The sequence below is a fragment of the Schistocerca gregaria genome, chromosome 6 (assembly GCF_023897955.1).
Source record: "Schistocerca gregaria isolate iqSchGreg1 chromosome 6, iqSchGreg1.2, whole genome shotgun sequence".
NCBI classification, from domain to species: Eukaryota; Metazoa; Arthropoda; class Insecta; order Orthoptera; family Acrididae; genus Schistocerca; species Schistocerca gregaria.
Genome location: NC_064925.1, coordinates 446675828 through 446700745, shown reverse-complemented (window position 1 = coordinate 446700745; position 24918 = coordinate 446675828). Strand labels below are relative to the sequence as shown.

Sequence of the window (24918 nt, the reverse complement as noted above, 5' to 3'; positions counted from 1 at the left end):
ATTAGTACAAATTCAACACACTGAAACGCTTAGACCAATGACACACGTCTGACTGACATTTGCCAACAATTCAACCACAAAAGGATGCCTTCCCACTTTAGGAAAAAGCCAGTTCCCAGGTAACATGCTTGGCTACCAGGTGAAAGCTACTTTCGTTCGCCTTTCGGGACCCGCTGAAAGCCAGATTTTTAATTCTTTTGTAGCAGGCAGATACAAACTCAATTAGGGAATCATAAAACAATGCTCGAGCAAAATTTGTCTTGCTACTTTCAGTAACCCTTAGTGTCAGAGTGAAAACCTTATGGTATTGCCAAATACATAATGCTACTTTTGTTTTCTGCCAACGTATTTGTTGTTGTTGTGAATACGTAATTTTATCTATGAAATGCCACATTTTCGTAATACTTGCGAATGATACGAGAAATGAAGTAAATACAGATCTATCCGAAGTCAATTCGCGTTTAAATAGGCTCAATCGTCTTACAGACACTTAATGCTTTATTAAGACAGACTGCCGTCGTGATGTTTCTGTAGTAAGCTGAATTTAATTTGTATTAGTACAGTGAATATTTTAATTGCATTTTCCATTAGTTTACTAAACGCAACAGGAATCATCAAAGAGAAATTAATCAGCAGCAGAAATTTCTTTCACGATATCTAAAACTATATGACAATGCTAAAGTTGTTTACAAATTCTACGCCAGTAGAAAACCTACTGGTGCTAATGATGTCAGTAAACCAGTGTGGTTTTAAGAGTATTTTCGTCTAGAAATGAATTGCCTTGACGGTCGATCGATCAAGGGCGGGGAAAGTAAAATTTTACGAATATATGACAAGAGGGACAAGAGCTCGAGAGAGGACTTCCCTATCAATACAAGTGCCTGAGAGACGACTTCCCTATCCATCTCCTGGATAGTTTTGTTTCTCAATTCAACAGAGTGCATTATCATGCAGTAGCACAGGTGATGTAGTTTTGTTGCTGGATTTTCTTACACTGCGACCAAACAGTGTCTCAGTTGTTGGCAACAAATTCCAGCTGTGTTGCAAACACCCCTTTTGGCAGAATTCGTAGCCCGAAACACACTTTTGGAGCTATCAGATGTAAAATATTATGTTCACACTACTCTTTGCTTGAGTTTACGTCTTTTGGTGGGGCTCAGCCTTTCATTTCTTCTTAGGGAGTTAACGATAAAGGCTTCACAACACGTGACCAGTAACAGTACTGCATAGGAATGCTCAATGAGTGACCTGATGACGTTCAATAACAGTCACTCCGTTGATTTTTGTTGTTTCAAATTAGAGCATGCAGTCAGTACTCCTACACCAGACTTCTGAAGTTTGCTTGTTGAATGCAAATGTCACATGATGGTAAAATGGTAATCTATCACATATCAGTAGTCGAGACTTCCTTAATGTGGAAAATCATTCATGCCAGAACAATCTTTGTTGAAACAAGAATATCTTTTCCTGGTTTATTTTTCCCAAAAACACTCGCTCCACACACCGTTCAAATCTTTCTAGCTGCCTCCTCTGCATTCACCCCTCTGTTATACCAAAAGTAAAGATTGTGTTGCAGATGTTACACCTTTTTTCCACTTGCGACTCAATTTTACAATGCTTAACTGTAGTTCATGATTTTCAATTTTGCAAAATCCAATGCTTATTAACTGCAAGATGGTAACTAGAACTTCAAATTCGAAAATGACAGTTGAAACATACACTGACAGTGTCGCGACGCATGCACCTGGGCGGCGCCAGATTTCAGGCGGCGGGTGGCGTCTGGCAGCTGCAGCGCGAGGAAACGCTCGAGCGTAAGCTGTTATGATCGTGATGCAGCCATGAGCTGTCGTGTGGAATTGTTTCTGGAATATTTGTTATTGCTGGTGGGTAGAATGTTAAACGAATTATCTTCAATGCTTAATCAGACTCATAACTTCAGTCGGAAATGTGGTTTAAAAGGGATGCGAACAGGCGACTATGAGCTTAGAATGCACGTCGATTACCACTAGACCACGGGCTCACACACCCCGACAATATCTCGGAAGTAGACAATACTTCCTCCTAACACTTCCGCATCTTACAGTGTTGCCAGATTGTGCAGATAACCGGTACTTAGAGTTGTCAGGGGCGGTCAGTTTTATTGGCCACCTTAAGTGAACGACTCAGACTTAGTCTCTGTGGCCGCCGGCTAGTGGTCAGTTTTTATGTCTAAGACTGTACATTGCCCTTGTATTGACCCTCTATATACTCCTTCCACCTTTCTGATTTCCCTTCTTTGCTTAGAACTGGTTTTCCATTTGAGCTATTGATATTCATACAAAAGGTTCTCTTCTCTCCAAAGGACTCTCTAATTTTCTTGTAGGCAGTATCAATCTTACCCCTAGTGATATATGCCTCTATATCCTTACATTTTTTCCTCTAGCTATCCCTGCTTAACCATTTTGCACTTCCTGTCAATCTCATTTTTGAGATGCTTGCATTTCTTTTTGCCTGCTTAATTTACTGCATTTTTATATTTTCTTCTTTCATCAATTAAATTCAATATCCCTGCTGTTACCCAAGGATTTCTACTAGGCCTCATTTTCTGCTTGACCCTCTGCTGCCTTTAGTATTTCATCTCTCAAAGCTACCCAATCTTCTCCTACTGTATTTCTTTCCCCTGTTCCTGTTAATCATTCCCTGATGCTCCCTCTGAAACTAACTACAACCTCTGGTTCTTTCAGTTATCCAGGTGCCATCTCCTTAAATTCCTACCTTTTTGCAGTTTCTTGGTTTAATCTACAGTTTATAAGCAATAGATTGTGGTCAGAGCCCACATTTACCCCTGGAAATGTCTTACAATTTAAAACCTGGTTCCTAAATCTCGTTCTTCCAGTGTCTCCAATGATGTTGTTGTTGTTGTCTTCAGTCCTGAGACTGGTTTGATGCAGCTCTCCATGCTACTCTATCCTGTGCAAGCTGCTTCATCTCCCAGTACCTACTGCAACCTACATCCTTCTGAATCTGCTTAGTGTACTCATCTCTCGGTCTCCCTCTACGATTTTTACCCTCCACGCTGCCCTCCAATTTGTGATCCCTTGATGCCTCAAAACATGTCCTACAAACCGATCCCTTCTTATGGTCAAGTTGTGCCACAAACTTCTCTTCTCCCCAATCCCATTCAGTACCACCTCATTAGTTACGTGATCTACCCATCTAATCTTGGGCATTCTTCTGTAGCACCACATTTCGAAAGCTTCTATTCTCTTCTTGTCCAAACTAGTTATCGTCCATGTTTCACTTCCATACATGGCTACACTCCAAACAAATACTTTCAGAAACGACTTCCTGATACATAAATCTATATTCGATGTTAACAAATTTCTCTTCTTCAGAAACGCTTTCCTTGCCATTGCCAGTCTACATTTTATATCCTCTCTACTTCGACCATCATCAGTTATTTTGCTCCCCAAATAGCAAAACTCCTTTACTAATTTAAGTGTCTCATTTCCTAATCTAATTCCCTCAGCATCACCCGATTTAATTTCACTACATTCCATTATCCTCGTTTTGCTTTTGTTGATGTTTATCTTATATCCTCTTTTCAAGACACTGTCCATTCCGTTCAACTGCTCTTCCAAGTCCTTTGCCGTCTCTGACAGAATTACAATGTCATCGGCGAACCTCAAAGTTTTTACTTCTTCTCCATGAATTTTAATACCTACTCCAAATTTTTCTTTTGTTTCCTTTACTGCTTGCCCAATATACAGATTGAATAACATTGGGGAGAGGCTACAACCCTGTCTCACTCCTTTCCCAACCACTGCTTCCCTTTCATGCCCCTCGACTCTAATAACTGCCATCTGGTTTCTGTACAAATTGTAAATAGCCTTTCGCTCCCTGTATTTTACCCCTGCCAACTTTAGAATTGGAAAGAGAGTATTCCAGTCAACATTGTCAAAAGCTTTCTCTAAGTCTACAAATGCTAGAAATGTAGGTTTGCCTTTCCTTAATCTAGCTTCTAAGATAAGTCGTAGGGTCAGTATTGCCTCACGTGTTCCAACATTTCTACGGAATCCAAACTGATCCTCCCCGAGGTCCGCATCTACCAGTTTTTCCATTCGTCTGTAAAGAATTCGCGTTAGTATTTTGCAGCTGTGACTTATTAAACTGATAGTTTGGCAATTTTCACATCTGTCAGCACCTGCTTTCTTTGGGATTGGAATTATTATATTCTTCTTGAAGTCTGAGGGTATTTCACCTGTCTCATACATCTTACTCACCAGCTGGTAGAGTTTTGTCATGACTGGCTCTCCCAAGGCCGTCAGTAGTTCTAATGGAATGTTGTCTACTCCGGGGGCCTTGTTTTGACTCAGGTCTTTCAGTGCTCTGTCAAACTCTTCACGCAGTATCTTACCTCCCATTTCGTCTTCATCTACATCCTCTTCCATTTCCATAATATTGTCCTCAAGTACATCGCCCTTGTATAAACCTTCTATATACTCCTTCCACCTTTCTGCCTTCCCTTCTTTGCTCAGAACTGGGTTGCCATCTGAGCTCTTGATATTCATACACGTGGTTCTCTTCTCTCCAAAGGCCTCTTTTAATTTTCCTGTAGGCAGTATCTATCTTACCTCTAGTGAGATAAGCCTCTACATCCTTACATTTGTCCTCTAGCCATCCCTGCTTAGCCATTTTGCACTTCCTGTTGATCTCATTTTTGAGACATTTGTATTCCTTTTTGCCTGCTTCATTTACTGCATTTTTATATTTTCTCCTTTCATCAATTAAATTCAATATTTCTTCTGTTACCCAAGGATTTCTACTAGCCCTCGTCTTTTTACCTACTTGATCCTCTGCTGCCTTCACTTTTTCATTCCTCAAAGCTACCCATTCTTCTTCTACTGTATTTCTTTCCCCCATTCCTGTCAATTGTTCCCTTACGCTCTCCTTGAAACTCTGTACAACCTCTTGTTCTTTCAGCTTATTCAGATCCCATGTCCTTAAATTCCCACCTTTTTGCAGTTTCTTCAGTTTTAACCTACAGGTCATAACCAATAGATTGTGGTCAGAGTCCACATCTGCCCCTGGAAATGTCCTACAATTTAAAACCTGATTCCTAAATCTCTGTCTTACCATTATATAATGTATCTGATACCTTTTAGTATCTCCAGGATTCTTCCATGTATACAACCTTCTTTTATGATTCTTGAACCAAGTGTTAGCTATGATTAAGTTATGCTCTGTGCAAAATTCTGCCAGACGGCTTCCTCTTTCATTTCTTAGCCCCAATCCATAATCACCTACTATGTTTCCTTCTCTCCCTTTTCCTACTGATGAATTCCAGTCACCCATGACTATTAAATTTTCGTCTCCCTTCACTACCTGAATAATTTCTTTTATCTCATCATACATTTCATCAATGTCTTCATCATCTGCAGAGCTAGTTGGCATATAAACTTGTACTACTGTAGTAGGCTTTGTGTCTATCTTGGCCACAATAATGCGTTCACTATGCTGTTTGTAGTAGCTTACCCACACTCTTATTGTTTTATTCATTATTAAACCTACTCCTGCATTACCCCTATTTGATTTTGTATTTATAACACTGTATTCACCTGACCAAAAGTCTTGTTCTTCCTGCCACCGAACTTCACTAATTCCCACTATATCTAACTTTAACCTATCCATTTCCCTTTTTAAATTTTCTAATCTACCTGCCCGATTAAGGGATCTGACATTCCACACTCCGATCCGTTGAACGCAAGTTTTCTTTCTTCTGATAACGACATCCTCCTGAGTAGTCCCTGCACGGAGATCCGAATGGGGGACTATTTTACCTCCGGAATATTTTACCCAAGAGGACGTCATCATCATTTAATCATACAGTAAAGCTGCATGTCCTCAGGAAAAATTACGGCTGTAGTTTCCCCTTGCTTTCAGCCGTTAGCAGTACCAGCACAGCAAGGCCGTTTTGGTTAATGTTGCAAGGCCAGATCAGTCAATCATCCAGACTGTTGGCCCTGCAACTACTGAAAAGGCTGCTGCCCCTCTTCAGGAACCACATGTTTGTCTGGCCTCTCAACAGATACCCCTCCATTGTGGTTGCACTTACGGTACGGCCATCTGTATCGCTGAGGCACGCAAGCCTCCCCACCAACGGCAAGGTCCATGGTCTCCAATACCAAAATATAATAAATGACCTAAGTTTCAAATAGATATAATGTTAACTTTTTATGGAGATATTTTATATCAATAACACTGTTTATAATTTTAATTAGCCAGAATATGCCGAGCATAATAATTTCTCAAGGAGCTCTTTTTTCAAGGGGGGAGGTCATCTTATATTCAAGGTAGTCTTATAAATGGGTAAATAGGTACAGCAAATTGAGAGATGATACTCATATGGAACTTTGTTGATGACACTTAGAAATTTCCTTCAGCAACTTCACTGAAATTCCATGCCACTTTATAGGCTGTACACTGCAACCACCAGTAAAATGTTACCCGGTAAGAGGGACAGTAAAAGCTTAACAGCAGTAGAAAAGTAATGAAATGCAGTGAGGTGGTGTAGGTATGTCAGCCAAAAGCAGGTGGAGGCTCCCGGGGGATAGTTTTGTGGCAGACCCCTGACTGGTGGTCCCCCGTCACTAATAAAGGCAGAATGCTCCCATCACATGGAAGCGGGGAGAGGGAGAGGGGAGGAGGGGGGGGGGGGGAGGGGGACTATAAGTATAAAAGCATGAAAACTTGATGTCATATGTCAGGCCATTTAACTATTTAAAGGCACATAGTCAGCGAATTCAATCTTTAGAGATTCCCCCCGAGGTATGAAATGAGATGCGAGAAAGCAAAAAAGCAAAAGTGACATTAAAAATAATAAGATACAGTGAAGTGGTGGAGGTGCACTGCCCAAAAACAGTCCCAAAAGACTTATTTTGCAGTGGGTTGTCAGCTTCTGCTTCTGACCAGCAGCCCACTGTAGAAACCTGGCAATGTGCTTGTATCACAGAATGGTAAAGAGAGGTTATGAGAACATGATGTCAAACTTCAAATGAGAGTAAATAAACCACTTTCTGCAGTAAAATGTAGAACCAAATTCACTGCTTGCATTTGATCAGCTAACAGCAGAGGTAATGAGCTCTCAAGTTTTTTCAAAGTAAACCTGCAGCAGTCTGATAAGGATGTAGGCCACTGATGGAGGGGGTGCCACAATGACAAGAGGATGGGTCCTCTTGCCCGAGGATGTAGCCATCAGTAAGCTGTGTGTGACTAGCACGGAGCCAAGAAAAGATAGTCGATTCTCTTAGGAAATCTTGAAGGAAAGGCCAGTGTCCAGTTGTGAGATCTTATGTTGCTTTACAGCTTGTTCACAATGGCCATCTATATCTTCATCCACATCTACATACACACGCTGCAAGCCACCGTACGATGCATGATGGAAGGTATCCTGTACCACTACTAGTCATTTCCTTTCCTGTTCCACTTGCAAATAGAGCAAGCGAAAAATGGTCATGTATGGTTCAAATCAATCGGTTCCAATGATAGCATTGTTTTAGGGCCTGTAAGACTGTTTAGGCAGGCAACGCATATTATAAAATTCTCACACTTCAGTGCAAGTGTAATGGAGAACTCTCATTGGATAATTCAGCTGAAAAAATTGTGCACCTGTATGGTAGGGAATGTTGCATGTGAGCCCTTGAAAGTGCGAAGTTAGTGCCATCCGATACGCTACTTTTGTCAATAGAGATCACTTCTTAAGCAGAAGAAACACTAACTAGCAGAGGGGTTTACTATTTATATCTATCAGAAGGAAATGTCCAGGCTAAACTTTGGGTGAGGCACACACCTTGGAGAAAAGTAAGGAAGGGGGGACACCAGTCGCAAGTTGGATTCTGCAACAGTGCAACAATGCCAGCATGCATAATTATAGTGGGGACACTGAACATAAGCCAGACACCCATAATCCAGTTGAGATAGAATGAGGGCTTTGTAAAAACAAACAAAAAAATGTGGAGGTATTCCACACTACAGGTGGTGTTACAGAGGAAGAAGACAATGTTCAGTTTCAACTCACTACTTTTTATAAGTTGGTGAGTATGTAGTGGTCACACCAACTGAACATCAAACAGAAACTTCTGAAAGTAAGATGAGCCTATCACACGGAGCATTTCATTATGAAAGTGAAGTTTAGATGTTGAAAAGTTCCAAGATGGCAAAAGAGCGTAACACGTTTTAAAACAAGAAAATTGTAAGCCATGATGAAGCCCCAGGGCTGCACTTTCCTCGTGGTGACTTGCAGCTGGTTTATCAACATTCACAGTTGAACTGCAGTAAATGATCTTGTGTGAGCCCACTGATTGTCATTAGAAAAATGCCCATAGATCAGATATACTTTTTGTTCTAACTTATTCATAATGAGAAGATCCTCCAGGATGTCTAACATGTTAGAAAAACAAGAATACACAATAAATATTAACAATGAAAAACAAATATGCTAATGTACCTTCCACAGATCCTAAGTGAAATAATTGTCACTGATAGAAAAATCATTTTGCAACACTTATTTACAATGATCATGTTGCTGCTCCAAACTTTTTTTTGAGTTATCAGTCTTCAGACTGGTTTGATACACCCCACCACAAAGTCCTCTCCAGTGCCCTCACTTTTATCTTTGAGTAATATTTGCAACCAATGTACTCAATTAATTGCTGGATTTACCCCAATCACTGTCTTCCTCTACAGTTTTTACCCTGCTCAGATCCCTCTAGTACCATGGAAGTTATTCTCTGATGTCTTAAAAGATGACCCGTCATCCTGTTACTTCTTCACGTTAGTGTTTTCCAGATATTCCTTTCCTTGCTCATTCTGTGGAGAATCTCCTCATTCCTTACCTTCTCTGTTCATCTTATTTTCAACATTCTTTTCAAATGCTTCAATTCTCTTCTGTTCTGGCTTTCCCACTATCCATGATTCACTACCAAACATATGTTCTCAGAAATTTCTTCCTCACATTAAGGTGTATGTTTAAGACAAGTAGACTTCTCTTTGCCAGGAAAACCCTTTTTGCCAATGCTACTCTGCTTTTATGTCCTCCTTGCTATGTCCATTAAAGGTTATTTTGCTGCCTAGGTAGCAGAACCCTGAACTTCATGTGCTTCATGTTCACCCATGATGATGTTAGATTTCTCACTGTACTCATTTCTATTACTTCTCATTGCTTGTGTCATTCTTTGATACTCTCAATCCATATTCTGTATTCATTTGACTATTCATTCCATTCAAAAGATCCAGTATTGTAAGTAACTGTACAGTCCATGTTTCTCACAAACACATTTTGAATTCACCTGACTTGCTCTTTTATTATTTGGATGTTGCTTCTTTAGAGAATAATTTAAGTTTTATACTGTATCTGACCTTATAATATGCTGGGTGAATCAAAATTAATGATCTAGTTTGTGACTGTAACAATTAAGAAACAGGAGCTGCACTGGACACGAAATGATTGAATGGGCATGGCCTAGAGTTTTAGACAATTGCTACTACATGTCACTCCATGCATTGCTCAGTCAGTGTGACACAAGACAGCAGTGGATCAACACAAAGTGTTTTGTGTACTACAGTTTAGGAAGAGTGAGTCAGGGATTACAGTCCAGCATGAGCTCATTGAAATCTTGGGACGAATCCACCTTTGCTGTGGGGAGGGAGAGAAGGACCGGGGGGGGGGGGGGGGGGATGGGAGAGGGGGAGAGGGAGAGAGAGAGGGAGAGAGGGGGAGAGAGAGAGGGGAGAGAGAGAGAGAGAGAGAGAGAGAGAGAGAGAGAGAGAGAGAGAGAGAGAGAGAGAGAGGGAGGGATTTATTTTTGACTCACCCGAAAGAAGTAGTTGAGTGTGAATACATCTAAGTAGCCTTTGCCATGTACATCAAGAATTCTAAAGAGGTAATGCAGGGATTGTGGTTCCTGTCTATTTTCCATGGCCAGCACAAAGTCAAGGTATGTCTTGTAATCCATTTCACCATCATACGTGAGACATTCTTGAAATACTCGTTCTGTGAAAACCTTTGATAGAGTACCAGTGCCATACCTAAAAAATTATTTCATTAATTCATTCAGGAATTACATTGAAAATGCTATGACAAACATAATCAACATATGACAAACATAGATCAACTACATTACACATACATCACAGGAGCTGCAAGACTCTCAAAAACAATGACCACAACAATGGCATTAATTACCTACAGAAGAAGTGTTAATGTTTTCTTCAATTAAAGACAATTATGTCTTACAATAATGAATACTGAAGGCATTATACAATTGAAAGGAACTCACCACATCGAATGTAAAACAGCTTCAAAGGTTTCATTTTATATAAAAGTTGACATAAAAAACATTACACAGATGTTTGTACAACAGAATAATACTACTGCTCATTTATTATAGAATATAAAACTTGTCCATACCCCGAAAGCTCACTGCAACTGAGCATACCATTGTGGTCCTTGTCAAGATTCAGATACTGACCATAGACACGTAAAGCTGATGGAGCTGAAAACCAGTTGCTATCTTGCAGGTCCTTTGGTAGGTCCACATCACGCAACTGTAAATGTCCATGTATACAAGTTATATATAAATTACCAGACTTCTCCACCAAAATATTTATCAGAGTTGCAGTATTTTAATGTCAGTGCCTTGTTGGAGTGTATCTGCTCTTAAAAGTGTACATTATACTGCTGAGATCTTGAATCAGCATATAAGAATTATTTCCTACAATACAATTAACTGTTTAGAGCTGACACTTGAATCTGGTAAGACAGGTAAGGAGAAAGTTGCGAGTCTTATGCCCATCAGCAGAGTTTGTGGCTTGTTGAACTAACACAGCTTTTACCTGAAGTCATTTAAGGAGACACACAATACACAAATCAGGACTGTTGGAAGGAGATAGAAATTCTCTCATTTTGAATATAAGTACAGTGCCTTCACCAATCTGAAATTGCACTAGTTCTGAACATATTTTTAGCCTATGTTATAGAACCCATTATTATTTATCCCACCTACTGAACATTACAACCATAAATACACACATGCATTCTAAATCAAACAGCATAGCACAAATTCAACAGTACACACCTCAAGCAAGTCATCAAGGAAGCTACATGCAAGTATGTCTTGGATTCGTACACGGCCAGTACGCAATGGATCCAAGAAAAAGAGAAACTTGCGAACTGCTGTACACACATAGAAACTATGGAATGATTTCTCCAATCCATCTAACTGAGGCAGTGTAGGTATCAGTTCCATGATGTAATTTTCTAAATCCTGCAACACGAATAATAATGTCACGTAAGTGTAGTCTGCAATAGTACTAAACAGAAATGAAGGACCAGAAGTATCACATGAGATAATAAAGCAAATAAATTCTCCATTTGTATCCTTTGTCACATTCTTGTACTTGCTACAATCCTTTCTAATATGATAACTACAGAAGTAACTATCTGTTATGTTTTCACAGGCTCTGAAGCACTTTTGATGATATTTGGCGTGGAGATAGCCGATGTTCTTCCTTAGGGTTCAAGATGTTTTAGAAAGTGAGTAGTATAACATGTTTACTGATTTGAAGAATATAACACGAAATATGGAACAATAATTACTCTTTGAAAAAGCTATTGACTCTTTTTCTTTTGAATTTTACCATGTTTGTGACAAGGCTTTTATTTTTTGGTATGTTCTACATACAAAGTAATGAATACAATGCTTATTCAATGATCCACACTTCCATACTAATGTCAGTCATAAGCCCATTGCAGTTCAACCACTGATCTTAATGTGTTTGTTACAACTTTTAAGATGTGTTTCTATATCTGTGAGCAGCTCATGGGGATGTGGGAAAAATTACTGACCGTTGATTGTGGGGTCCCACCTTTGATTCTTGGCCGGGTCGTATTTTTTTTCCCTAGCGACTGGATGTGTGTGTTGTCCTCAGCACCATTTTATCATCGCTGACGCAGAAGTTGCATCAGTGGAGAGTAAAAGGACTAGCAGAAGCTCCCAAACATCCTGACTGGAGTATCCTGGTCGATAAAGCCATATGTATATTTAATTTAATTTCTTTTCATTTAACTGCTATCTGAACACAGTCATGAGTAACAGTTAGAATACAATGTTTATACAAGATTAACCCATACTAATACTATAAATGCGAAAGTAATTCTGTTTGTTACATTTTCATGACTACACCGTTGAAGTGATACTCATGAAATTGGTATGAGATAGCTTGAACCTTGAGGAAGAACACAGGTTACTTTATAAAGTTTGTCGTACAAGATAACAGTCAACAAAATTCTTCCTGGGTTTGAGACCTCACTGTCATCTGTAAACTTCCAACGTTTTGGCGACTGCTGCAAGGTGCCTTCCTCAAGCTGTATTGCTAACTGCTCCACAAGGATTTTACTGACTGTGACAATGGCTGCGGAAGTCTACGTTTACATATAGAACAAGATATTTACTGATGTGGAGAATATTACTTGCATTAAACAAAAATATTTATTCTTTGCAAAAAACTATTTACTCTTTCACTTTTTAACTTGACAATATATTTCAATATGATTTTATTAAAAACAAAGATTCCAAGACTTACCAAGCGGGAAAGTGCTGGTAGACAGGCACAATAAAATAACACACAAACATACACACAAAATTACGAGCTTTTGCAACCGGCGGTTGCTTCGTCAGGAAAGAGGTTACGTATTATTGAGTATAATTAGGCAGGATAAAATGTATGGTAGATTACAGAAAAAGGGAAGATGAATACAAAGTGAAACTACCTGTACAAACAAAAAGAGAAAGTAAGATGATAGAAAAGATTTCGAAATGCAACAGAGACAATAACAAACTAATTGTTGGGTTCAAATTAATGATGTAAATGAAATAGAAAGAAACTTCCACATGGGAAAAATATATTAAAAACAAAGATGCCAAGACTTACCAAGCGGGAAAGCACCGGTAGACAGGCACAATAAAATCACACACAAACACACACACAAAATTACGAGCTTTCGCAACCGGCGGTTGCTTCGTCAAGAAAGAGTCGTCTTTCCTGACGAAGCAACCGCCAGTTGCGAAAGCTCATAATTTTGTGTGTGTGTTTGTGTGTTATTTTATTGTGCCTGTCTACCGGCACTTTCCCGCTTGGTAAGTCTTGGAATCTTTGTTTTTAATATATTTTTTCCATGTGGAAGTTTCTTTCTATTTTATTTACATCATTAAATTCATTTTATTGGTTTATAAGTTCAACACAATATGATTCAATACAATCAATATACTGCTGATACAATTCTCAATGTGTTTAATCCGTACTTCCATACCAATATTAATATTATTAAACAAAAAGAAGTTCTGTCTATTACATTTTCACGGCTCTACTGCTTAACTGATTCTGATGAAATTTGTTGTGCAGATAGCTTGAAACCTGAGGAAAGTCACAGGCTACAGCAGAAAGTGTTTTTTTTTTTTTTAAATATTATTAACATTTTTAATTATAGTAAATGTGTGTGGGACGCAGACAACATTGGCGCTATCAATGGTAACTTTTAGTGTTTGTACTTTGTAGGTTATTCTGTGAAAAGTGCAAATCCAATGTTATTGTGCATGCGGTTTATGATACCGAGTTGTTACACCACCTGGCAGAGCTGGACATTTTTTTTGTAGATACAACAATAAAACCCAATGGTAAGCCCAAGGACCATATTTAAAACTATTCTGATAAGCCTCAAAATGCTAAGTCTGATTTAGCACTTAGTTCTAAGGGAGCTCAAGCTGCGAAAGTTACTCGAATCCAACAAAACCTGGAGCAATCTCAAGTCCACTGGAGCTTCCATGCAGTCAGACAGCCTTGACACTTATGGGGGCAGTAGAGGACTCACAAGCCCAGTTGATCGTAACACATCTCATACAGCTTCCATGATGCTTCAAGACTCACAACAACGGCAACATTTAAAGGCTGTACGACAAACAGAGACTTCGTACTTTTACATGTGGAACATGGGTGAGTGGGGAGAGGGTGGGAGTGAGAGGCTGCATATGATTACAATCTATTAAATGATTATGTTAATCTAAATTAGTCATTTTAGTGGGGTGAAAAAATGTAGACTCTATAATGCATTGGAATGGGAAGAAGAAACAGTTACTGTGTGATGCTCTGGTGGTAAAAAAAAATCTCACATCCAGAACTGTGTGACACCGCAGTCGTTAAAAACTACTACTGTACGCTGACACTGCATATATATTTTATAGATACATCTCTACAGCACTATATACATAGACATTTATAAATTGTCAGCTTACTTATTCACCATCTCTCATCATAACAAAACTACTGATATGCGAACATAGCAGCCGGTAACACCTAGTTTACCATAAGTTGATTTTTTCTCACAGAAAGAGACAGCTCTTTTTAAATCAAAACAGTGCCACCTTGACTTCTACCAATGTAGTTTTATATAAATATGTTGATTTAATCTGCTTTAGACAGATGCTGGTTTTAACATTAATGATAATCATCATTTCCATTGCACTGAAACATAATTATTTTTTTACTGTAGCTTAAATTTGTGGTGAAGCAAACAAATGTGCGTATTCTTTAACCTACTTTTTACGATTGTGCACGATATATAATAAAAAAACACCAGCTTCCAAGAAAAAATGTTTCAGCAAACAAGGATGCAATTGAATGTGTGAAAGTTATTTTCATTCTACAAACCTTACTTCTGAAGTTTTTGTGAGCATAATATTTAATTTTTGATTTGTATCTGCAACATTTATCAACATTGAATTATAGTATCTTTGTACATGTCACTTACTCTCTCTGTAAACATAATACAGAAGTACTGCAACTAAAGTAAACATGTCCTCTATATACCTTTGGGAACTTCCACTCACAATACCTAGAGACACATACAAAAATTTCTAAAATCATCTCTCTTCCAAGACAACCTAAGTTTATGGAACACCTTGGCTCCTTGCAAAAATAGTGTGCTTTCTTCTAAAACACTGTAAACTACAAACATTACAAAATACCTACTGAAATGCGTGCTTTAGTTGATTTACTAGCCACGGGCTTCACTCAGATATCTAAGATACTGACCATTTCCTGAACTGCTTCAATGTGTATGTGTCTCGTTACCACTGTGTGTTGGTAGTTAACATGTTTGTTGTTGTCTTCAGTCCTGAGACTGGTTTGATGCAGCTCTCCATGCTACTCTATCCTGTGCAAGCTGCTTCATCTCCCAGTACCTACTGCAACCCACATCCTTCTGAATCTGCTTAGTGTACTCATCTCTCGGTCTCCCTCTACGATTTTTACCCTCCACGCTGCCCTCCAATGCTAAATTTGTGATCCCTTGATGCCTCAAAACATGTCCTACCAACCGATCCCTTCTTCTAGTCAAGTTGTGCCACAAACGTCTCTTCTCTCCAATCCTATTCAATACCTCCTCATTAGTTATGTGATCTATCCATCTAATCTTCAGCATTCTTCTGTAGCACCACATTTCAAAAGCTTCTATTCTCTTCTTGTCCAAACTAGTTATCGTCCATGTTTCACTTCCATACATGGCTACACTCCAAACAAATACTTTCAGAAACGACTTCCTGATACATAAATCTATATTCGATGTTAACAAATTTCTCTTCTTCAGAAACGCTTTCCTTGCCATTGCCAGTCTACATTTTATATCCTCCCTACTTCGACCATCATCAGTTATTTTACTTCCTAAATAGCAAAACTCCTTCACTACTTTAAGTGTCTCATTTCCTAATCTAATTCCCTCAGCATCACCCGATTTAATTTGACTACATTCCATTATCCTAGTTTTGCTTTTGTTGATGTTCATCTTATATCCTCTTTTCAAGACACTGTCCATTCCGTTCAACTGCTCTTCCAAATCCTTTGCCGTCTCTGACAGAATTACAATGTCATCGGCGAACCTCAAAGTTTTTACTTCTTCTCCATGAATTTTAATACCTACTCCAAATTTTTCTTTTGTTTCCTTTACTGCTTGCTCAAAATACAGATTGAATAACATCGGGGAGAGGCTACAACCCTGTCTCACTCCTTTCCCAACCACTGCTTCCCTTTCATGCCCCTCGACTCTTATTACTGCCATCTGGTTTCTGTACAAATTGTAAATAGCCTTTCGCTCCCTGTATTTTACCCCTGCCACCTTTAGAATTTGAAAAAGAGTATTCCAGTCAACATTGTCAAAAGCTTTCTCTAAGTCTACAAATGCTAGAAACGTAGGTTTGCCTTTTCTTAATCTTTCTTCTAAGATAAGTCGTAAGGTCAGTATTGCCTCACGTGTTCCAACATTTCGACGGAATCCAAACTGATCCTCCCCGAGGTCTGCATCTACCAGTTTTTCCATTCGTCTGTAAAGAATTCACGTTAGTATTTTGCAGCCGTGGCTTATTAAACTGATAGTTCGGTAATTTTCACATCTGTCAGCACCTGCTTTCTTTGGGATTGGAATTATTATATTCTTCTTGAAGTCTGAGGGTATTTCGCCTGTCTCATACATCTTGCTCACCAGCTGGTAGAGTTTTGTCAGGACTGGTTCTCCCAAGGCCGTCAGTAGTTCTAATGGAATGTTGTCTACTCCGGGGGCCTTGTTTCGACTCAGGTCTTTGAGTGCTCTGTCAAACTCTTCACGCAGTATCGTATCTCCCATTTTGTCTTCATCTACATCTTCTTCCATTTCCATAATATTGTCCTCAAGTACATCACCCTTGTATAAACCTTCTATATACTCCTTCCACCTTTCTGCCTTCCCTTCTTTGCTTAGAACTGGGCTGCCATCTGAGCTCTTGATATTCATACACATGGTTCTCTTCTCTCCAAAGGTCTCTTTAATTTTCCTGTAGGCAGTATATCTTACCCCTAGTGAGATAAGCTTCTACATCCTTACATTCAGTATACATTAATATTAGTTACACTGAAAATATCATAAATCAACTATCACTTGCAAGTAAATCTATGATCACTTTCCTTCCTAATTGCATTTGGGCAGGACTGAACAACATTCAACTTGAAAGAGCAAACTGATTAAGATCATGATTTCTGAAGCCTCTGTCAAGAAAAATGATTACACAGCCAAATTTAAAGTTGCAATCGTACAAGGTCAATATCGTGCAACAGTTACACGAAAGTGATTATGAAAACCGAATGGCACTGTCTGTTGACTAAAATTAGGCACAATGAAGGCTTCTTCAATTTGCTGTGCACCTCTCACACAGTCAGAAAGACACAGTGTGGTGTAATGTCTCTTCAAACAGTATAATCAGCCATTTTTCTTTTAAGATTAACATGGATGAGCAACCACAGTCACATCTCAGTGGTGTGCTGCCATGGTTGACAACATTTCTCACACTTTAACAGTTTCCTGCAAAAAACACACACACACACACACACACACACACACACACACACACACACACACACACACACACAGAGAGAGAGAGAGAGAGAGAGAGAGAGAGAGAGAGAGAGAGAGAGAGAGAGAGAGAGAGAGGTCCTTAGTCATAAAAGAAAAATGATAATGAATAGCAGAGGTAAGAGCAGGAAAGAACAGAATATTTGCAAAAACAAATTGAAGGGTAATGACAACATGCAGGAATATGTCATGAAGCTTCAAGATAGATCTGAGTTTCTAACAATGGAAGACAACATTGGCTTTGAAGGCAAGTGGGAAATGATATAAGCAAATGTGGAAGATGCAGCAGTAGACGTATTTGGAAAACAGAGGGAGTAAAATCCATGGTTCTTAGAAGAATGCGAATAAAAAGTGAAAGACAGGAGAATAACAATGGAAAAACACCAAAATGAAGATTCCAATCAAAGTAAAGAAGCACATGAAAATGCTAATAAGGAAATCTGAATCTTCTCAGAAGAAAAAAAGGGGGAGAACATGTGGAGAGTCTAATTAAAAGAGCAGAAAAGGATAAAACTACAGGGAATGCAAGAGATTATTACAAGTCACACAGATTCTTCAGTAAAGGATATCTACCATGGACCTATGGGATAAGATATGAAAAATGACAATATAATTTTGGAAAGAACAAAAAGTATAGAAATCTGGAAGGAATATTTTGACTAAATTTTAAAAGTTGAAGTTCGAAGTACAGAAAAGAAGGAACAGCAGCAATATCAGAATGTTGATGTCTTAGTAGCATAGCCGGCAACGTAACATACAGTCCGTAGAGTCAAACTACTAAAAAGCAACAAAATTCCATGGAGTGATGGAATAAATACAAAACTACATAAAAATAGAGAAGACGAACCAACCCATAACAAACACTTGGAACAAAAAAGAATGACAGGAGAGGGGAAAGATGTGACCATAGTTCCAGTCAGTAAAAAAGGCAATAAACATGAATGCAGATCTCATTAATTAGCACATCCAACAAAGTATCCTCCAAGACCTTTCAGAAAAGATAGTAACCATATTTAAAAGAGGTAACATTTAAGAAAAAGTGGTACTTATGAATAACTGAGCAACTACTGAATAGATATTTGTACTATATAAAAAAATACAATACACAAAAAACCTCTAAAAACTTGAAATTTAAAAATACCCAACACAAAAAACTTCCAAATTTTTTATTTAAGGTTTTTAGATATTTTGTGTGTGGTTTTTTTTTTAATTTTAACTTTAAGTTTCATTTCATGTTATTTAAACTTTATATTATTAGCATAGTACGATCAACATGCTATCCCCACATTCATCTGAATACTTTCCGGAGTGAAACAAGACTCTGCAGCCATGAGATCTTTTCACTTATGGAATTTACACATTTCTTTCTTTAATTCACACATATATTTATTGACTGTGTTTTAGCATATAGTTAACTAATTTAGATAACATAAGCAATAAGCAATGGTGACAATTCTAAATCGAGTCGGAAGAAAGTGGGCTGCCATAGCACTCTCTTGCAATAGGATGCTTAAAGTGTTATGGCAAGATCATTTGATTTTATACTGAATTGTAGTCCTCAAAAGAGTCTTTGAAAGCATATGTTTATCTTTTACAGTTGAGTTACAATCACCCTTTTCCTACTTTGTTAGTGCTGAAATGGGTGACTTCTCAAACCAAAAATCATCACTGTCTGTCAACCATAAAAGGCAAACATATGTTCTAGTGGACTTTTATTTCGATCTTTTTCAGCTCTACAATCTGGTACTCCATAACTTGACGAAGTTATTATGTATTATGTAGTTTATATCAAGACAGAGCACTGGCGGAATTTTTTTTTTTTTTATTTAATTTAGCTGATGAAATTTAAATGGCTGAATGGACTACCATGGAAAATAGCTAAGAACCAGCCTTATTACACCAGCTTACAAATAAAAAATTAAAAAAAACTGTATTAAAATTGGACCTTTTGTTTGGGAGCTGTGATGCCACAGACAGATACACATGTTAATCTCATAACACCCCTCTGTTTTCATCAGAGGTTAAAAATATGCCATATCAAAATACTGAGAATACAATGAAACAATGGCAGTATTAACTTTTCATAACTGGAAGGTAATGAGAAGTAGTAGAAATGAGAACAGCGAGAAACTTAAGATCAGGATTGATGGTCACGAAGTCAATGAAGTTAAGGAATTCTGCTACCTAGGCAGTAAAATAACCAATGACGGATGGAGCAAGGAGGACATCAAAAGCAGACTCGCTATGGCAAAAAAGGCATTTCTGGCCAAGAGAAGTCTACTAATATCAAATACCGGCCTTAATTTGAGGAAGAAATTTCTGAAGATGTACGTCTGGAGTACAGCATTGTATGGTAGTGAAACATGGACTGTGGGAAAACCGGAACAGAAGAGAATCGAAGCATTTGAGATGTGGTGCTATAGACGAATGTTGAAAATTAGGTGGACTGATAAGGTAAGGAATGAGGAGGTTCTACGCAGAATCGGAGAGGAAAGGAATATGTGGAAAACACTGATAAGGAGAAGGGACAAGATGATAGGACATCTGCTAAGACATGAGGGAATGACTTCCATGGTACTAGAGGGAGCTGTAGAGGGCAAAAACTGTAGAGGAACACAGAGATTGGAATACGTCAAGCAAATAATTGAGGACGTAGGTTGCCAGTGCTACTCTGAGATGAAGAGGTTAGCACAGGGGAGGAATTCGTGGCGGGCCGCATCAAACTAGTCAGTAGACTCATGACCCAAAAAAAAGGTATTCACAGTCATGTGAAGTTTCTTGAATGACATCATGTTAACACCAGTGACTGTTAAACTTTTTATTTCCACTATTGCAATTCCGGCCTTAGGCCATTATCAATTGCATATTTTTTGGCTTTAAGCCATGTCTACTTTATACAAGCTGACACATTTATATGTCTTTGTCAACGTATATAACAGCAAATGACGTAGGTCTTATGTATTATGAAGCATATATCAAGACAGAGAAATGGTGGGAAACTTTTTTATTTAATTTAGCTGATGAAATTTAAATGGCTCAATGGACTTTTATGGAACATAGTTGTCAATGTATATAACAGCAAATGACAACGACATATAAACGTGTCAGCTTGTATAAAGTAGACGTGGCTTAAAGCCAAAACATCTGCACTTGATGATGGCCTAAGGCCGAAATTGCAATAGTGGAAATAAAAAGTTTAACAGTCACTGGTATAAACATGATATCCTTCAAGAAATGGCAGTATTGTTTGTTCTGGTCCACAGAGCTCAAACACTTCAGACAGGGAGAGACTTGCTGAAGTTCTGAAGGAATAGTTACTCAGATTGTCAAGCAGAGTGGGCATCATGCCTGAGAAAGAAGTTGAGACTGGAACAGAGAAAGAATGGCCAAGAATCACTAATCTGACTTATACTGGCCAAATACAGAGAGATTGTAGATTTCTATGGAAATATGGTGTCCAGTGCATTTTGCTCCTGTCAACAAAGATAAGAAATTATCCCTGTAGTTTTAAAGATAATCTAGATCTTTGAAAGCCAGGGGCATACTGTATTGTATGTGAAGGTAGCATGTATTATGTGGGATAGACTATTAAAACAGTAGACGAGAGAGAAAAGCAACATCAGTAACACATCCTACTAAAACAACCAAGAAAGTGAACTGTCACTGAGCACTGCCTAAAATGTAATTGTCAACTAAATATGATGAGACTAGTATTATGATGCAAATATCATGCTTCTGGAAAGAGAAGTTAAGGTGTCTATCAAAATAAAGATGTTGAAAAACTCATAAGAAGGGATGGAGGTTTTAATTTTTGCAAAGGTTGGGGTCTGGCACTCAATTTATTAAGATTTCATCAGCCATCACATCCACTAGAACAGGAAAATGCAGAGAGAATGTGCATTTCACAGAATATTTTTGCAGGCTCTGAAAAATGAAAGCGCAGCAGAGGGCATGGAGGGCATCAGGAGTTGCTATAAATAGCTGCATGACGTCCACATTAGTTCACAGCCTGGTTGGAATCCAGACATTGGACTGCATATTGCTAACATTCCTGTTGTTTAGTGTAAGATGGAATTAGATATGAAGTTTATATATGTAGGTGAGAACAGTAGATAAGTGTGCATCCTCCATGATACAGGGTGTATCAAAAATAATAAACCAGTTTGGCACGTTTTATATTTCTGAAACTAATAAACATATACAATGAATTATGTTTTTTGATGAATCGGAAACTCAAGAAGTTTTTTTTCCCCCATACCTTTTCTCACGAAGAGCTTGCAGTAACCGAATTTTGTACGGTTTCATGTGTAAACGTCAACAACACACGCCAAATGGACATTGGAAGCATGTTGAGCTGTCGAGCTGCACAGCGAATGGATTTCTGCGAACTCCTTGTGAAACTATGGCTGGTGCATTCAATGTCTGTGCCAAACACTCTAGGATGGCCCGGCGATTTGCCTTTACACAAACAACATGTTTCTCGGAATTGTTCATGCCATTGTCTATTGCTCTGTGCTGTAGGAGGATCCACACCATACCTAGTTTGAAAGTAACACTGAACAGTTATTACTGACCCACACTGCGCAAAACGTAGAACACAAAGCGCTCCCTGTTGTCCTGACACCATTTTTAGTAGGACTGAAGTGGACACACACTGCTGCTACCTAGCAGGAAACATGTAAAACTTGAGAGTTTACTCTTTCCAACAATACATTGTTCATGCATACATCTCAAATAACGTAATAGTTATGATTTTTTTTAAATCGGATGATTCTTTTTGGTATGCCCTGTATTATTCAAATAATAATGCTTCCGAAGTATTTTAGGGAGCTGGTCTTCCTAACTAGTGTGTTCCTTCTCCAGTGCTTCCTCCGCTTCTTTATTTTTACTTTTTACTATGATTCACTTTATTTTCTCTCTGCTGCTCCAACATAATACATTCAGATTCCCCACCTTCAACCCTCACTTTACAATTAGTTTGCTCAATGCATAACCTACTCACTAGATCAGTTTCAAAGTTCTGTAATACATGAAACATGGAATTTAACTGATAAAGCAGAAAACAGAAAAAATCAGCATATGAAGTAGACAACAGGGAATACAGGTTCTTAAAAAAATTGACAGGAAGTAAAAAGTGCCAAAGCAGATAAGGCTAGGAGACAACTAAAAATCTGGTGAAGCATGCATGACTGTCCAAAAGATGCAAATCACTTGTAGGAAAATAATAGAAATCTTTGGAGAAAAAGATAAGGAGCAGCTGTATGAACACTTTGAACTCTGCCTATTGGCTTCTGTCTTGGGTTCTTTGGCCGACGTTCATTTAATGATTTTTCTGACCATAACATTTACCATGGAAGTAGATGTGCTGGTCACAAGGGACAGCGAAAACCTGGGACACAGCATGTATGGAAAACCGACACACACGGACCGATACCTGCACACACTGTCAAACCACCACCCGAGCAAGAAAGGAGGCATGATTAGTACGCTCATAACGAGAGCAGGACAAATATGTGAGCCACAACACCTCAAACGAGTAATGCAACACATAGAAACTCTTCTGAGGAGCAATGGGTACTCCACAAATTATATTAGAAGTGTAAGAGAGCCAAACACTCGGTGAAGTAAGGAACCAGAAAAAGAAACGTTGGGTACGACCTTTCTGCCATACATTCCCAGAGTGACGGACAGAATCGGCCGTATATTGTGCAAACAAGGCGTAAAGACAATTTTCAAACTGACAAGGAAGATCAAAGAGGGCCTTAGATCGGCAAAGGAGAAAAGAGACCCACTTGCAATGTCGGGAATATACCGTATACCATGCACATGCGGAAAAGTTTATGTCGGAATGACTGAACGATCAATTAACACCAGGATGAAACAGCATAAGTGACATTGCAGGTTGGGGCAGGTGGAGAAATCAGCCGTGACAGAGTACGCACTGAATGAGACTGACCATGTAATAAAATTCGCCAACACGGAAGTTCTGGCTGTAGAGAAGCACTATCACACGCGCTTGTTCAGAGAAGCTGTAGAAATACAAAAACATGCGAACAGTTTCGACAAGAAAGAGGAAAGCCTTAAGAAAAAGTGGATCCTGGCTTCCCGTACTGCAGCGAACGATCGTCGCAGGTAGCAAGAGGAGAACCGCACCGGAAATAACCGCAGAGAAGCCCTCGGACGTTTGTGCGCCAGGTACATATAGTCTGCGGCCGCGAAGTCGGCTCCAGTTCACCACTGGCAATGGAGGGTGAAGCTTTGACAATGCCAGCCACTCGTGCTGGCGAAATATCAGAAAAATCATTAGATGAATGTTGGCTGAAGAACCCGAGACAGAAGCCAATAGGCAATTTGTCACTTTCAACTCTAACCGCAAACCAGTATGAAGGAAGTAGGATGAGGCCGAAAGTGGGGCTCGAAGGGGAAGGGTGGGGGCATACAAAGCAGGACTGTAAAAGGGGAAGAAACTAGAGTCCAATATTATGGAAAGGAAAGAAGAGGTGGATGACCATGAGATGGGTAATATGAAGAATCATTTTATTGGGCACTGAAAGACCTAAGTTGAAACAAGGCACTCTGAGGGGGTAACAATCTCTAAGAATAATTAAGATTATTGAGAGCATCAATCACGACATAACTATTCCATTTGTTATGTAGCATATTTGGAAAGGACAAATACCCTCATACTGATAAGAAAACTTTAATAATGCAAATAACAAAAAGCCAGGTACTGACAGGTGTGTGTGTATGCGAGCGCACGCTGCAATGTCGTGGCTCCGTAACAATATGGATTATACTAGATGAATCACCTAACACATGCATTGCAAATATTTCAGGCATAGAAGTAGTTCCCAGACAGTTGCATGAGAAAATGGCACACATTCACCACTGACTAAGTTCCATCGCTATAACATATCTCTTCATCGAATGCTGCATGGAAATGATTTTGTGAATCTTGTGATCTTTTATACATAACCATTCAGAAGTGTTTATGGAGGAAGCAACATTTACAAACCATGGCCAAGTAAATCTCAGAAACATGCACTGCTGCTCTGATAACAATCCCCGTTGGCTTCTGCAGGTGGTACATAAGTGTCCATGGAGTTTAACCATGTGGTGTGGAATAGAGTACCATCACCTCCTCAGCCCCCTGTTCATAGAGAGAACACTGAATTTGCTCAGGTAGCTCAACCTCCAAATGGACCCGAATCATGTTAGACAACATTCCCCTTCAGACTAGGAGAAACCTGTGGTATCAACATGACAGCTGTCTAGACCATAGTGCACGAATTACAACTACGTGTCTTCAGGTATTGTTTCCAAATCGATGGATTGGATGAAGAGGACCTGTACCTTGGCCAGAGAAGCTGTCTGCGAGGACATACCAATCACACCAGATAGTATGAAATGGTGTATTACTTCTGCCTGTGCTGCAATTTCCACTGGGA

The 24918-nt window shown here is 38.9% G+C and overlaps 1 protein-coding gene across 1 annotated transcript in view; it reads right to left on the bottom strand.

Moving 5' to 3' along the window:
- The window catches only part of LOC126278494 (serine/threonine-protein phosphatase 2A regulatory subunit B'' subunit gamma-like), a 61696-nt gene that overhangs the window by 26141 nt on the left and 10637 nt on the right, over positions 1–24918 (bottom strand). Inside the window, exons 6-8 of the mRNA XM_049978653.1 lie at positions 11115–11303; positions 10448–10584; positions 9852–10065 (exon numbers count right to left, since the gene is read on the bottom strand). Of these exons, the coding sequence (XP_049834610.1) occupies positions 9852–10065; positions 10448–10584; positions 11115–11303 (540 nt within the window). The remainder of the gene's footprint in view (positions 1–9851; positions 10066–10447; positions 10585–11114; positions 11304–24918) is intronic.